Raw genomic sequence first — 16298 nt, 5'->3', positions numbered from 1 at the left:
CAAGCTTGAAAAAAAATTAATACTATATACATTATAATATAAACTATATTATAAATTTATTAATTTATATAATTATGTTAATTTAATTATTAAATCATTTATTTATTTATTTATTTATTTATCAATATTTGATTTTCTAAAAATAATTTTGTTTTTATTTATTTAATCATGTTTCATTGAATTATTTATTTATTTATTTATCTATATTTATAATTTTTTTTTTTTTTGTTATTAATGAAAAAATTATATAAATAAATGAATAAAGAGATGAGAAGAGAAGAGTAGCGTGTCAAACTGAAAAAGATCGATATTTTTAAAATGGAAACGTATAGGCCGGCAGCTCATAAAAAGTTCCTTTGCGATATATTTATCTTTGTCTTTCTCGATACTTATGTAGTCTTGACTTTTTTCATTTTGAACTTCATGAATATAAATTTATGATAAACCATAAATGAGAGAAGTTCTGCGGGTATATTGGACCCATGGGCGCCCTCCATATCTGTTTCCCACGTTTTTTTTTTTTAATAATAATGATTGTTGTTATTTATTTTTTTAATTTTTTTTTTACTTAACTTTTATGAATTGGGCTTATTTAAAATTTCTTCTTTTTTTTTTTCTTATTTTTATATATAAAATTATTAATGTTTATAAATCAATCTGCTTTTTTTATGCAATATTTTTACTCAATTTTATTTTTATAAAACGTTGGTTAATTTATATTAAAATTAAGACATATTAATATGAAAAAAAAAAAAATTAAATAATTATAAATTTGATATAAACAAAAATGAATAAATTTTTAAATTTATTAATTAAAAAGTAATTTATATTGATAATTTAAAATGTACTTTTATTCAGAGTAATTAATTTTTTTAAAATTTTACATTTTAACTACAATTTTATTCAAAAATATTAAATTCTTGGTAAATTAAGTTTTTTTTTTTGTAAATAAAAAGTAATAAAAATTTAAAATTACATGAATGAAGTTGTGAAAAAAATTCAAGGAATAAAAATGAAGAAGTTTTTGTAAAAAACCGGCTTTAAAGTGATTTTTTAAATATGCAAAATATTTTTATTTTTTTTCAATTGAAGCACGTGGATGTTCAATCAGATTTTTTCATCATCGGTTGAAAAAATATAAACTTCGCGTGAGACTAAGTGATAACATAAAAAAAAAATAAATTAAAATTGACCGCTTCAATTTTTCTGAATTAACATGTTCAAAATTGTCGTATTTTTTTTTGGATAATATTTTGGCTAAATCGTTTTGCTTTTTAAAACCAAAAAACCTTTTTTTTTTTTTTTTCTTTTTTGATGATATCGTGAAGGCACGTGAAGGATTTTTTTGTTTTGATCATGCAAGGTTGATTTTAAAATCATTATAATTTGGCCAAAATAAGCTGAGAATAAAAAAAAACAAAGTTATTAACTTAAACTTCCAATAACACGAACGATACTTAATTTTCCTTCCGCTCTACAGAAGCTTTGTTTCACATGATTAATTTATTTTTTCTAAATTTTCATTAATACTTATATAATCAAAATAAAAATTCAAAATTTTAATAATTATATATAGCTATTTTTATGAGCTTAAACATTAATTTCCCTTTTCATCATTAAAAACATTTAAATTTATTTTTAAAAATTACAAAACTTGTCAATTTAATTTCATCATTACTCTAAAATAAAAAATGAAAAACTGTATCTTTTTTTTTTTTTTTCGTTAAAGAGCTTTAAGGGTATAAAAAGAATCAAATTATGTAAAAATATTGATCAATGATAAAGGATAAATCATAAAAAATTACAATTTATTTATTTAAAAAAAAAAAAAAATCATATCATCCAATAATAATAATAATAATAATTGAATGAAAAATTACCCTTAAATTACTCAATTACTTGAAAAAAAAATTGATATTGATTATTATTGTTTTGTAAATCAAAAACAACTTCAATGATGAAAAAAAAAAAAAATTAGTGTGAAGGTGTTGATGATATAGGTAGAGGGAGAGAGGCGGATATCATTGAGTGACCAGTAGGGAGACTAGGGAGGTAATATTGTAACTCCCATGTGAGGAATATTATACGGTGGACATTGTGAAGTAGTGGGGTCGTTTTTACTGATATACGTGTTAGTGTTGCTTTAGACTCAGATAGAACAACCAACGATATAACACACAAGGGGGGAGATTGACTATATATTAACAGGCGCGTGTCTGTTGGTGCGTTTTTTTTTTTTTTTTTTTTTTTAAATTTTTTTTTTTATTTATTTACTATTTTTTTTGTTGCTTTTATACCGTTTTTGTTTAAAAAGAGGGGTTTGTGGTTGGTACAAGAGAGTTGTAGTTTTGTCGTTGCCCAGCACCTTACCCAGTCTCACTGTGTCCTTCACGTTGTTCAAATGCTGTTTGTAACGCGTTTTATCGTTATTTTAACGATATTGTTTTGTCTTAAAAAGTGTGAAAGTGGTGTACGTGGTGAGGATGCTATTCCATTTATTCAACGTAAATCAGATCGTCCAAAATTATTACATGGTATTAATAAAACTGACATGTTATATCCGGAATATCAAATACCAGCAATATTACAACCTGGAAATGTATCACAGTAAGTTATAATACTTACTTTCTTTTAAGTATAATTATAATTTTTTGTTTTTTTTTTAAAATATAACAATGATAATTAATATTTTAGAAATTTTTTTGAAAGCTCTTTTCAAGAGCTTTTATTAAAATACCATGACAATAACTTAATTATTTCTTTTCTTTATTTAATTTTTTTTTAATTTAATAAATAGAAATTTTCTAGCACTTTCTATTGACTATACAATTTTTTTCTATTGAAAATTTATTTACAAATTGAACAAGTACACATTTTTTTTTTATATTAATAGTTAATTAATTTAAAAAACAGAATTCTATAAATTTAAAATAATATCATCTTTTAATAATTAATTAAAAATTATTACTTTGTTTTTTTTTTTATTTTTAAATCACAATTTTTTTACATACATATCATCATTCGTTCAATAAAAAAAAAAGCTCTCTCACCGTACTTTTATTAAAATTTCATTTTTTTTTAAAATATTAACCCAGATTAAAAAAATTCTAATATTATTTTTTATGACAATATAAAATAAAATTATATATATATTTTCGTTGAAAAAAAAAACAACAAAATAATAAAAAAATATAGTAATAAATTAATTAAAATAGTTAAATTTACAAGTCAAGTTGACTAACAAGTTGAGTATACGAATGTGTATTTTCTATACATATAGTTAATGCGAAAAAGCTGTATTTAGAACATGGGGGTCGTGAAGACGACCCCAGACGCCGCGACGCCGGCATTGTGTCCCATCTCTAATTTTACAATAGTACAACAGTATATATCTAAAGACACGTGTGCATGATTTTTTTTTTTTTATTATTATTTTTATTGTCAATTTCTTGGTACTTGCTACAAGCATGTCATTCAGACTAGATTCAACTCCGCCCTCATTCCTCAATATAAATAAATAAATTCAAATAAATTTTGATATTTTTACACTTAAAAAATAATGATAATAATAATTTGTGAAATTTACAAAAAAAAAAAAAAAATTATTTTGAATCAGAATGTCAGTAGTCGAAACGTTTAGACTTTGTGGCGCGTCTGTTGGCTATTTGCCTCGAAAAAAAAAATATATATATATATCCGTCTACTGCCTTCCGGTGTTGCTTCAGGGATAAAAAAATGAACAGTCATTCAAGAATAATGAGATATAAAATATAGACGCATGTATTTATTTGATTTTTTTATTTCCTTTTTGATATATAAAGACCACCGGGTGTGATGGATAATTTTATTTATTAAACATATATGTTAAATTTTATTATTACAGATTTTATTATTTAAATCATCGTGATGGTACACCATTGACAATACTGGTAACACCATGCACAGGACAAATATCATGGACAGTAACATCATTTGAACCACCCGAAGATAATAATCCAACAAATGATGAAACGAAATGTAAGTTTTTTTTGAAAACGTTTTATCATCAATTAAATTAAATAAAACATGTAAATAAAGCAAAAAATTTATATCACCTTTCAATTAAAAAGAAAATAATTCAAGTTGTTTGTTTTTCATTTTTTTTGATAAGCATTATCAAGGTGGCCTGTTAATGCACTTATACCTGGATCACCGTTATTCAACTATGATGGTGATGAAGCACAGAACTTTACAATTCCACGTGTACGAGCTGGCTTGTACAGGCTTGAAATAAAAACATCACTTGATACATATAAAAAAGATTCAACACCAAAGACGGTACTTCTTTATGCTACATCAAGTGCACTTGATCATTTACCAATATCATATGAAAATACAAAAGGAAAACGACATCGTGCACTTAGATTTCAACCAAGAAGAAATCGTAGAAGACTTACTGTATCATGGAGTAAAAGGTATCTATAATAAATAAATAAAAAATAAAGTTATTTAATTATTAATAAATGTTATTTATTTTTTTTTTTTTTTTAGTCAAGTTGATCCACATTTATCAAGTTATTGTCTAGCAGTTACATCTGGCTCGTCAATTCATCCACCAACACTTTGTGCTGCTAAAAATAAACTTCATAATTATTCAAAACAAACAAAGGGTAGTTCATCAAGAGAAATACAACACAGGGGTCCACCTGAAGGTCTTCATTGTGTTCATCAAACAAGAATAACACTTCATGGATTAAAATACAATATGACATATAATTTTACACTATATATTGTAAGTTTATTTTATTTTCTAATGATGATTTAAAAAGAAGAATGTATTTATTTTTATTTGTAAATATTAATCAACAGGTTAGCATGAGAAATAATGTATCAATTCGTGTTGCAACTGAATCATTAAAATATCGTAAACCACTTGCACAAGTATTACAAACTGGTCACTATGTTACAGCAAATTTACGTAAAAATGATGGTTATTTAAATTTTCGTTATCAACCACAGCATAATAATACAACTGAATTTCATGTATTACCATGTGGTGATGGTATTGTAAGAGCTAAATTACGTGGTCCTGGTATAAACAAAAAAAAAGAAGTTATTGGTCATGCATTATTAAGAGCACCATCATTAGAACCAGGTAAAAGATATATACTTCGAATAACAGCAACACCACAAGAATTAAATAAAATATCATCAGTTAAAGTACTTGCAACACAAGAAGGTTCCATAACATATCCAGAGGTAAAAATAATTTAAAATAAAAATAATAATAATACCTAATTAATAAAATAATTAATTGTTATTAAATTATTAATTTTTAGGTACCATCAAAAAGTTATCCACGTGAATATCGTTCATTACGTAAATGTCATGAAGTTACAGTTGGTGTTGAATCAGCTGGTACTGCAAAATATTGTATATTAGTACGTGAATTACGTGATACAACATCAATAAATAGTTTAACAAGTATACCTGATCAGTGTGGTTTACATAGACGTCGTAGATCTGAATATACATCTGAACGATGTGAAGAACATATATCAACACAAGATAAACGTGCATTAACATTTACAATTAATAAATTACAACCAGGTAAATCATACTCAATACAAATAACAGCTCAAGTTAATGGACAATCATTGTCTTATCCATTAATTGGTGTACGTACAAAAAAAAATTGTCAAACATAGATATTTTATTTAAATTTGTTTATTTTTTTTTATTATTTTTTATCATTTAATTAATTCAGGATAAAGCACAATTATTATTTTTTATTTTTTCAATTATTAATATTAATTTTAATCAATATATATTTTTATTAAACATTAATAATTATTATTTTTTGTTTATTTAATTTAATAATTATTTTCGAAATTGAATTTTTTTTTATTTTCTTATTTTATGTTAATTTGTTTATTTAAATTTTAATAGTTATTTTTTATTTATTATTGTTATTAGTATTATCATTTATTGATAATTTTATAATCAATTTAAAAAAAAAAAAAAAAATTGAGCTTTATCTGATGATTTATAGTATAAAAACCGGTTTTTTGTTTTTGCTAATTTTTTTTTATTTTTAAAAAACTTTGTACATAAAACTGTATGACTGAGTATGTGTGTGTGTGTGTGTGTGTGTGTAAACATATAAGTTATCATCATCATCAATTGATCAATCGACTCTTCTAATTTTATTTCATTTTTTTTTAATTTTTTTTCTAACGTATTTTTGTACTTTGTTGATCTTGATTAATTCAAATGAAAAAATTCGCATTTAATTATATTTATAAATAAAATAAAATAAATAATTAAATGAATAATTATTCATTTAATTAATTATAATTTTAATAATTGATTTGGCTGTTTTCAAGTATTAAAAAAATTTTATTTAATGAAGAAAATTTATACGTATTCATTTAATGTAAACATTTTCATGGCCAGATGGTTCTTATTTGAGCTAAATATTTCAGTATCAACTTGGACCTCTAGCATTGCTGGTTGTATAAAGTAAAAAATAAAAAATAAAAAATTTCCTTCAAAATAACCAACTATCAAGAATAATATTTAAACAAAATTTAAAAAAAAAAAAAACAAAATTTTAATTCAACAAAGTAACGTGATCGTAATTATAAACAATAAATTGTGAAAATTCTATTTTTAAAAATATCAACATAAAAATCTTGGAAATTAAATAATAAATAATTATACTTATTGCACAAAAAAAAAATCAATATTTAAATATGAATTTTTCACATTTAAAAATAATAACAAATGAGCAAAAATTAATTTTATTTACATCAAATTTTCGTACATTTTATAAATTTATTATATGGCCAATAATGATAGTTGGATTATTGGGAAATATTTGTGTACTAATTCGTTTATTTTTATTAAAAAATATTAATAAAAAAAATTCAATAAAACCATTTCATAAATTATCACTATTGTCATTAGCATTATCAGATATTTTATTTATAACAACAACTGGAATAAATATATTGAGTTTAATTAATAACGAAACAAATTTATGGAAATTACCAAATTTTTTTTGTTACTATTTACCATATTTACAAAGTGATGCTGTGATTGTTGCTTCATTGACACTTGCTGCAATTGCAATAAACAGGTAAAAATATATTTTTAAAAATTTAATAAATAATATAATTTATCCTTGTATAATTTTTTTTATTGTTACATATAAAAGATACACAGCAATTAAATTGAAGTTTCCACAAACACATGCTACTGGTTGGTACACTATTTTTTTCTACATCGTCATCTGGAGTCTTGCATCAGCAGTCTCATACCCAACTTTGGAACTTTATAAACCGGAAAGTCTCATCATAATAAACAATTCCACCTTATATACGTAAGTTTAAATATATATTATTTATATCTTTTTTTTTTTCTTTGAAAATTCTTTAATTTTTTATTTATATTTCCTTTTTTTTTTTTTTTACAGAGGAATTTTATGCGTTGGAGATAAACAAAATTCATCAATAATATTTACCATTTTATTTGTCATAATATTCGTACCACTTGGAATTGTATTTGTTGTTATTCACATCATGCTGATAATTGAAATATCAAATAGAAAATTAACTGGTCATTCAGTTCGAGCTCACCATGATGATAATAAACCTTCTTCAAGTCAAGATGATACAACTGGTAAATATAATTTAATTTAATTTAAATAAATAAATTAATCTATTTTTTTATTTATTTTTAGGATCAACAAATTTAGAAACAATAAAAATTAATAATTATCGAAAAATATTACCAAGTCATGTTTTAAGAAAACGTCGAACAATTAGAATTATATTATTTTTAATAATAATATTTTTATTATGCAGATTACCACAATGGATTTATTTATTAATTAAATTACATGTTAAACTTGATGATGGTTATTGGTGGTACATACAAATATTATTGACAACATTGTCATTATTAAATGCAACATTAAATCCATTTTTTTATACATTTTTAAATGAATCATTGTCATTGATAGCATGGATACGTTTATTAAGTTGTTTTAAAAATAACACAATACTATAATTTATCATAAAAATGATAAATGGTTGCTAAATGTATCAATAAATTCACGTAATATTGTATTGTAATAATAAATTATTAATTTAATTCATTTTCAAGTATTTTTTTAAATTTATATCCAGGACTATCTACTGGTTCGTATTTTAATAAATCAATTCCACGTTTAATATGTTGTTCTGAATTTTCATCAGGACATTTTGATAATTCATGAAGTGCAACAGCAATATATAAGGCTAGTCTTGAACCATGTGGATCAAGTATTGATGTTGTTCGAAGTATTTGTTTGCATATTTGGGATTTTTTACTATCAGATGAAGGTAAAAGTTGTATCAATGAATGACCAACTGCAATACAATGCTGATGTCCAGGATGTAATAATATTTCAAGTCTACAAAGTATAAAAATTATTATTATTTAATTATAAATTAATTTTTGACAAAAATAATTGTTAATTTTTACCTTGATAATAAATCACTTAGCCTATCTTTAATTGCTAATGACATTGTTTTGTCAACTTCATTTTCAAGTCGTTCATTTAATTCTTGTACTTCCAACGATGATAAAATACCTTAAATAATTATCAAAATTTTTTATTTGTTTAATTTGAATGTTTATTTAATATTTTTAGTACATACCTGGACATAAATTACATGACCATTCTGTTTCATCATCAAGAGGATTTTTTGGAAGAATAATACCAGGACCACATGGACATTTAAGTGTTCCAATATGTGTATCAAGCTCTGTTGGATCTTCACAACGTTTACATTTACATTTAAAATATTTGGTAGCTAATAAATGTTCACGTCTTGATTTTGTTGTCCACAATACATGAGTATAAGTTGTACTTAAATGTTCACCCCTAAAACAAAAAGGTATGATAAATAATATTTGCTATTAAATAAAATTTAATAAAATTAATTTTAATATACTTTTTAATTTTTCTAGCAGCTTTTATGATTATTTTTGGTCTTCCTTTATCATCAAGAGTAAAAAAATGTCGTGTATTTGATACACATTGATGTTCTAGGAGACATGCATTTTGATAAATACCAATAGAACCTTCTGGTGGATTTGTTTCAAGTCCATTAACATCAATTAAACCACAAATTTTTGTTAATACATTTCTATCAATACCAAATATATTTAATATTGGTTTTAAATTTTGTGATATTATTTCATCTTCTTCATATGCATCAGTACCATTTTCACGTAAGTTTTCATGGCTTTGTAATGATGATAATATTTTCCATTTTTTTGGGTTTCTAATTTTCATAATAATCATTCTTAATGGTAATAGAATATCACATCTAAAATAAATATATTATATAATTAATAATTGATATTAAATTTTAAAATAATTAATTAATTATTACCTTGGTATTATTCTTGTTTTAGAAAATAATTTACATTCAATTGCATGACGATTATCATCAACAAGACCATCACATGATAATTTACATGCATACCATGAACAACCAGGACATCTTGCTGCAATATTTTTATTACCACAACCAACACATATACGTAAATCTGAATGTATTGATGGTCCCCATGTTAAAGGTAATTCAGATAATATTAAATCATCAATATCGATATCACGTGTTGCTATTAAATGTCTACCCAATTCATCATTTGATTCAACTTTCCATATATTATTACATGATGATTTATGTTTTGTCCAATCTTTACGTTGATGATCTTGTGAACAGTAATAAATTATTTTGCACCCGGCACAACGTAATTTTGCTTCGTTCCCACATACTGGGCAAGTTCCATGACCTTTTTCTAAATTTTTTAAATCCATCTGGTTACAATTTTGCACTTCCTGCGATGCTTCATGACACTTCAACATGCTTCCTTTTTATCTTAATTTTATTATGAGAAAAGTAGATTCTTCTTTTTTTTTTGTTAAATAAATTTAATTTTTTTAGTTTATTATGAGAACTTTAAGCCATGATGGTAAGTTTAACAGTATAAGATGTCTTTTTAGTTTGATGATTCGAAACTGAGATATTTATTTTTAGATTTTGTTTTATTTAATTTTAGAACATCTTACATTTCAGTTTATTTTACATACTTGAACCTGTGTGTTTTATTTTTCTATTTAATACAACGCGTTGGTAATTAGAAGTATCTACTTTTCTATTTTATCAAATTAGTATTCATTTGTGTTTCGTATATCTGAAAATATTTCAAATTTAAATATGTTTATTATTTTTTACATATACTCATTTATGTAATATTTTTAGTTCAATTTTATTAAAATTGGATCAGTTTAAAGGGAATTTGGAAACGTTTGTGGTTAATTATTATTGAGTTAATGAAATAAAATAAATAATAAATGTATTTGTAAAATATAAAAGGATATATATTTTTTCGTACGAACCTCTTCAGCTAACATAATGACATAAAAAACATTTAATATTTTGTGGAGCTTACTTCCTTTTATTTAAAGCTTTCTTATAATTAAAACTTTATACTGACAATTTGATGAAAAGAAATAAAATATTGTACAAGATAACATAATAATATAAGAGTTGATTATTAATTTTGAAAACTTACCTTCTTTCATTTATGATTCCCTAATCATTTAAATTTTTGCCAGAAATTTATTGAGAAAAAATGAAATTCTGAACAGAGAGACATTATACTATGAGGGTAATTTATTATTTCCAAAAGGTTGTTTTCTTTTAATTATGATTTCCTGGAAAATTAATTTTTTTTTAAGGAATAATATGAGAGAAACAAAGAAAACGAAGGATAAACCATAAACAAAATCGAATACCTCTTGCCTCCTTCTAGTACTCTGATATGAGAGAAATTTTTTTTTTTCGGAATTTTCTAAATTTTTTTTGGAATATTCGTAAAACAAAAAACACAGGATATGAATTATAAAAATGATCAAATACCTCTTCACCTGTTCTATGATCCTGTTCAAATGGCATATTTTTTTTATTATTTTTTCTATTTGTTTTTTTAAAAAGAAATTTTATTTTTGAAATGGCAGGGAAGCAGGAAGGTCAGGAGGTAATCTATGAATTAAATAAAATACCTCTTCACCTGTTCTATGATCCTGTTCAAATGGCATATTTTTTTTATAATTTTTTCTATTTGTTTTTTTAAATACAAATTTTATTTTTTTTTTTTTTTGAAATTTTATGGCAGGGAAGCAGGAAGGTTAGGAGGTAATATATGAATTAAATAAAATACCTCTTCACCTGTTCTATGATCCTGTTCAAATGGCATATTTTTTTTGATATTTTTTCTGTTTTTCAAAAAAAGAATTTTATTTTTTAAAATGGCAGGGAAGCAGGAAGGTCAGGAGGTAATCTAGAAATTGGATAAAATACCTCTTCACCTGTTCTATGATCCTGTTCAAATAGCATATTTTTTTAATTATTTTTTCTATTTGTTTTTTGAAAACGAATTTTATTTTTAAAATTACCAGGAGAGCATGAATGTCAGGAAGTGATCTACGAATTGGATAAAATACCTCTTCGCCTGTTCTATGATCCTGTTCAAATGGCATATTTTTTTTGATATTTTTTCTATTTGTTTTTCAAAAAAGAAATTCTATTTTTGAAATTACCAGGAAAGCAGGAAGGTCAGGAAGTGATCTACCAATTGGATAAAAATACCTCTTTGCCTGTTCTATGATCCTGTTCAAATTGCCTATTTTTTCAATTTTATTTTTTTTCCTATTTGTTTTTTTAAAAGAAATTTTATTTTTTTTAAAATTACCAGGAAAGCAGGAAGGTCAGGAGTTTTTAAAAGAAATTTTATTTTCAAAATTACCAGGAGAGCAGAAAGGTCAGGAAGTGATCTACCAATTCGATAAAATACCTCTTTGCCTGTTCTATGATCCTGTTCAAATTGCCTATTTTTTAAACTATTTTTTCCAATTGTTTTTTCAAAAAGAAAGTTTTTTTTCTAAATTACCAGGAGAGCAGGAAGGTCAGGAAGTGATCTACGAATTGGATAAAATACCTCTTTGCCTGTTCTATGATCCTGTTCAAATTGCCTATTTTTTAAATTATTTTTTCTATTTGTTTTTTTAAAAAGAAATTTTATTTTCAAAATTACCAGGAGAGCAGAAAGGTCAGGAAGTGATCTACGAATTGGATAAAATACCTCTTTGCCTGTTCTATGATCCTGTTCAAATTGCCTATTTTTTCAATTATTTTTTCTATTTGTTTTTTTTAAAAACGAATTTTATTTTTAAAATTACCAGGAGAGCAGGAAGGTCAGGAAGTGATCTACGAATTGGATAAAATACCTCTTTGCCTGTTCTATGATCCTGTTCAAATTGCCGATTTTTTTGATTATTTTTTCTATTTGTTTTTTAAAAAACGAATTTTATTTTTAAAATTACCAGCCGAGCATGAAAGTCAGGAGGTGATCTACGAATTGGTTAAAATACCTCTTTGTCTGTTCTATGATCCTGTTCAAATTGCCTATTTTTTTAAATATTTTTTCTATTTGTTTTTCAAAAAAGAAATTTTATTTTTTAAATTACCAGGAGAGCATGAAGGTCAGGAAGTGATCTACGAATTGGATAAAATACCTCTTTGCCTGTTCTATGATCCTGTTCAAATTGCCTATTTTTTTAATTATTTTTTCTATTTGTTTTTTTAAAAAGAAATTTTATTTTTAAAATTACCAGGAGAGCAGGAAGGTCAGGAAGTGATCTACGAATTGGATAAAATACCTCTTTGCCTGTTCTATGATCCTGTTCAAATTGCCTATTTTTTTAATTATTTTTTCTATTTGTTTTTTTAAAAAGAAATTTTATTTTCAAAATTACCAGGAGAGCAGAAAGGTCAGGAAGTGATCTACCAATTCGATAAAATACCTCTTTGCCTGTTCTATGATCCTGTTCAAATTGCCTATTTTTTCAATTATTTTTTCTATTTGTTTTTTTAAAAAGAAATTTTATTTTTAAAATGGCAGGGAAGCAGGAAGGTCAGAAAGTGATCTACGAATTGGATAAAATACCTCTTTGCCTGTTCTATGATCCTGTTCAAATTGCCTATTTTTTCAATTATTTTTTTCATTTGTTTTTTTTAAAAACGAATTTTATTTTCAAAATTACCAGGAGAGCAGAAAGGTCAGGAAGTGATCTACCAATTGGATAAAATACCTCTTTGCCTGTTCTATGATCCTGTTCAAATTGCCTATTTTTTTAATTATTTTTTCTATTTGTTTTTTGAAAACGAATTTTATTTTTAAAATTACCAGGAGAGCAGAAAGGTCAGGAAGTGATCTACCAATTGGATAAAATACCTCTTTGCCTGTTCTATGATCCTGTTCAAATTGCCTATTTTTTCAATTATTTTTTCTATTTGTTTTTTTTAAAAGAAATTTTATTTTTAAAATTACCAGGAAAGCAGGAAGGTCAGGAAGTGATCTACGAATTGGATAAAATACCTCTTTGCCTGTTCTATGATCCTGTTCAAATTGCCTATTTTTTTAATTATTTTTTCTATTTGTTTTTTTAAAAAGAAATTTTATTTTTAAAATGGCAGGGAAGCAGGAAGGTCAGGAGGTAATCTAGAAATTGGATAAAATACCTCTTCACCTGTTCTATGATCCTGTTCAAATAGCATATTTTTTTTATTATTTTTTTTATTTGTTTTTTTAAAAACGAATTTTATTTTTAAAATTACCAGGAGAGCAGGAAGGTCAGAAAGTGATCTACGAATTGGATAAAATACCTCTTTGCCTGTTCTATGATCCTGTTCAAATTGCCTATTTTTTAAATTATTTTTTCTATTTGTTTTTTTAAAAAGAAATTTTATTTTCAAAATTACCAGGAGAGCAGAAAGGTCAGGAAGTGATCTACCAATTGGATAAAATACCTCTTTGCCTGTTCTATGATCCTGTTCAAATTGCCTATTTTTTTAATTATTTTTTCTATTTGTTTTTTTAAAAAGAAATTTTATTTTTAAAATTACCAGGAGAGCAGGAAGGTCAGGAAGTGATCTACGAATTGGATAAAATACCTCTTTGCCTGTTCTATGATCCTGTTCAAATTGCCGATTTTTTTAATTATTTTTTCTATTTGTTTTTTGAAAACGAATTTTATTTTTAAAATTACCAGGAGAGCATGAAGGTCAGGAGGTGATCTAGGAATTGGATAAAATACCTCTTTGCCTGTTCTATGATCCTGTTCAAATTGCCGATTTTTTTGATTATTTTTTCTATTTGTTTTTTTAAAAAGAAATTTTATTTTCAAAATTACCAGGAGAGCAGAAAGGTCAGGAAGTGATCTACCAATTGGATAAAATACCTCTTTGCCTGTTCTATGATCCTGTTCAAATGGCATATTTTTTTAAATATTTTTTCTATTTGTTTTTCAAAAAAGAAATTTTATTTTTGAAATGGCAGGGAAGCAGGAAGGTCAGGAGGTAATCTATGAATTAAATAAAATACCTCTTCACCTGTTCTATGATCCTGTTCAAATGGCATATTTTTTTTATAATTTTTTCTATTTGTTTTTTTAAATACAAATTTTATTTTTGAAATGGCAGGGAAGCAGGAAGGTCAGGAGGTAATCTATGAATTAAATAAAATACCTCTTCACCTGTTCTATGATCCTGTTCAAATGGCATATTTTTTTTATTATTTTTTCTATTTGTTTTTTTAAAAAGAAATTTTATTTTTAAAATGGCAGGGAAGCAGGAAGGTCAGGAGGTAATCTATGAATTAAATAAAATACCTCTTCACCTGTTCTATGATCCTGTTCAAATGGCATATTTTTTTTGATATTTTTTCTATTTGTTTTTCAAAAAAGAAATTTTATTTTTAAAATGGCAGGGAAGCAGGAAGGTCAGGAGGTAATCTAGAAATTGGATAAAATACCTCTTCACCTGTTCTATGATCCTGTTCAAATAGCATATTTTTTTTATTATTTTTTTTATTTGTTTTTTTAAAAACGAATTTTATTTTTAAAATTACCAGGAGAGCAGGAAGGTCAGGAAGTGATCTACGAATTGGATAAAATACCTCTTTGCCTGTTCTATGATCCTGTTCAAATTGCCTATTTTTTCAATTATTTTTTCTATTTGTTTTTTTAAAAAGAAATTTTATTTTTAAAATTACCAGGAGAGCAGGAAGGTCAGGAAGTGATCTACGAATTGGATAAAATACCTCTTTGCCTGTTCTATGATCCTGTTCAAATTGCCGATTGGTTTACGTCGTTTTTCTATTTGTTTTTTGAAAACGAATTTTATTTTTAAAATTACCAGGAGAGCATGAAGGTCAGGAGGTGATCTAGGAATTGGATAAAATACCTCTTTGCCTGTTCTATGATCCTGTTCAAATTGCCTATTTTTTTAATTATTTTTTCTATTTGTTTTTTTAAAAAGAAATTTTATTTTCAAAATTACCAGGAGAGCAGAAAGGTCAGGAAGTGATCTACCAATTGGATAAAATACCTCTTTGCCTGTTCTATGATCCTGTTCAAATTGCCGATTTTTTTTATAATTTTTTCTATTTCTTTTTTGAAAACGAATTTTATTTTCAAAATTACCAGGAGAGCAGGAAGGTCAGGAGGTGATCTAGGAATTGGATAAAATACCTCTTTGCCTGTTCTATGATCCTGTTCAAATTGCCTATTTTTTGAATTATTTTTTCTATTTGTTTTTCAAAAAAGAAATTTTATTTTTGAAATGGCAGGGAAGCAGGAAGTCTAGGAGGTGATCTATGAATTAAATAAAATACCTCTTCACCTGTTCTATGATCCTGTTCACATGGCATATTTTTTTTAATATTTTTTCTATTTGTTTTTCAAAAAAGAAATTTTATTTTTAAAATTACCAGGAGAGCATGAAGGTCAGGAGGTGATCTATGAATTTAATAAAATACCTCTTCACCTGTTCTATGATCCTGTTCTAATGGCATATTTTTTTTATAATTTTTTCTATTTGTTTTCAAAAAATTTTATTTTTGAAATGGCAGGGAAGCAGGAAGGTCAGGAGGTAATCTATGAATTAAATAAAATACCTCTTCACCTGTTCTATGATCCTGTTCAAATGGCATATTTTTTTTATAATTTTTTCTATTTGTTTTTTTAAATACAAATTTTATTTTTGAAATGGCAGGGAAGCAGGAAGGTCAGGAGGTAATCTAGAAATTGGATAAAATACCTCTTCACCTGTTCTATGATCCTGTTTAAATGGCATATTTTTTTTATTATTTTTTCTATTTGTTTTTTTAAAAAGAAATTTTATTTTTAAAATGGCAGG

The 16298-nt window shown here is 24.9% G+C and overlaps 3 protein-coding genes across 3 annotated transcripts; 2 read left to right on the top strand and 1 right to left on the bottom strand.

Annotated features, from left to right (window-relative positions):
- The first annotated feature begins 2152 nt into the window (after window positions 1-2152).
- On the top strand, window positions 2153-6436 carry LOC122857175 (protein NDNF). Its single transcript, XM_044159216.1, has 6 exons — window positions 2153-2607; window positions 3884-4017; window positions 4151-4454; window positions 4531-4771; window positions 4849-5238; window positions 5319-6436. Exons 1-6 carry the CDS (start codon window positions 2402-2404, stop codon window positions 5685-5687), a joined length of 1644 nt encoding a protein of 547 aa, XP_044015151.1. The 5' UTR covers window positions 2153-2401; the 3' UTR covers window positions 5688-6436.
- Window positions 6437-6734: 298 nt separating this feature from the next.
- On the top strand, window positions 6735-8124 carry LOC122857178 (beta-2 adrenergic receptor). Its single transcript, XM_044159218.1, has 4 exons — window positions 6735-7120; window positions 7199-7363; window positions 7457-7662; window positions 7724-8124. The coding sequence occupies exons 1-4, from the start codon at window positions 6735-6737 to the stop codon at window positions 8050-8052; spliced, it is 1086 nt and encodes a 361-aa protein (XP_044015153.1). The 3' UTR covers window positions 8053-8124.
- On the bottom strand, window positions 8072-10055 carry LOC122857176 (SET domain-containing protein SmydA-8-like). The gene is made up of 5 exons (XM_044159217.1): window positions 9426-10055; window positions 8982-9359; window positions 8685-8911; window positions 8509-8617; window positions 8072-8437 (listed from the first exon to the last, which is right to left on the bottom strand). Exons 1-5 carry the CDS (start codon window positions 9902-9904, stop codon window positions 8128-8130), a joined length of 1503 nt encoding a protein of 500 aa, XP_044015152.1. The 5' UTR covers window positions 9905-10055; the 3' UTR covers window positions 8072-8127.
- Between the last annotated feature and the right edge of the window lie 6243 nt (window positions 10056-16298).

Source organism: Aphidius gifuensis, linkage group LG5 (genome assembly GCF_014905175.1).
Source record: "Aphidius gifuensis isolate YNYX2018 linkage group LG5, ASM1490517v1, whole genome shotgun sequence".
Taxonomy (NCBI): domain Eukaryota; kingdom Metazoa; phylum Arthropoda; class Insecta; order Hymenoptera; family Braconidae; genus Aphidius; species Aphidius gifuensis.
This window is presented reverse-complemented; position numbering and strand designations above follow the sequence as displayed.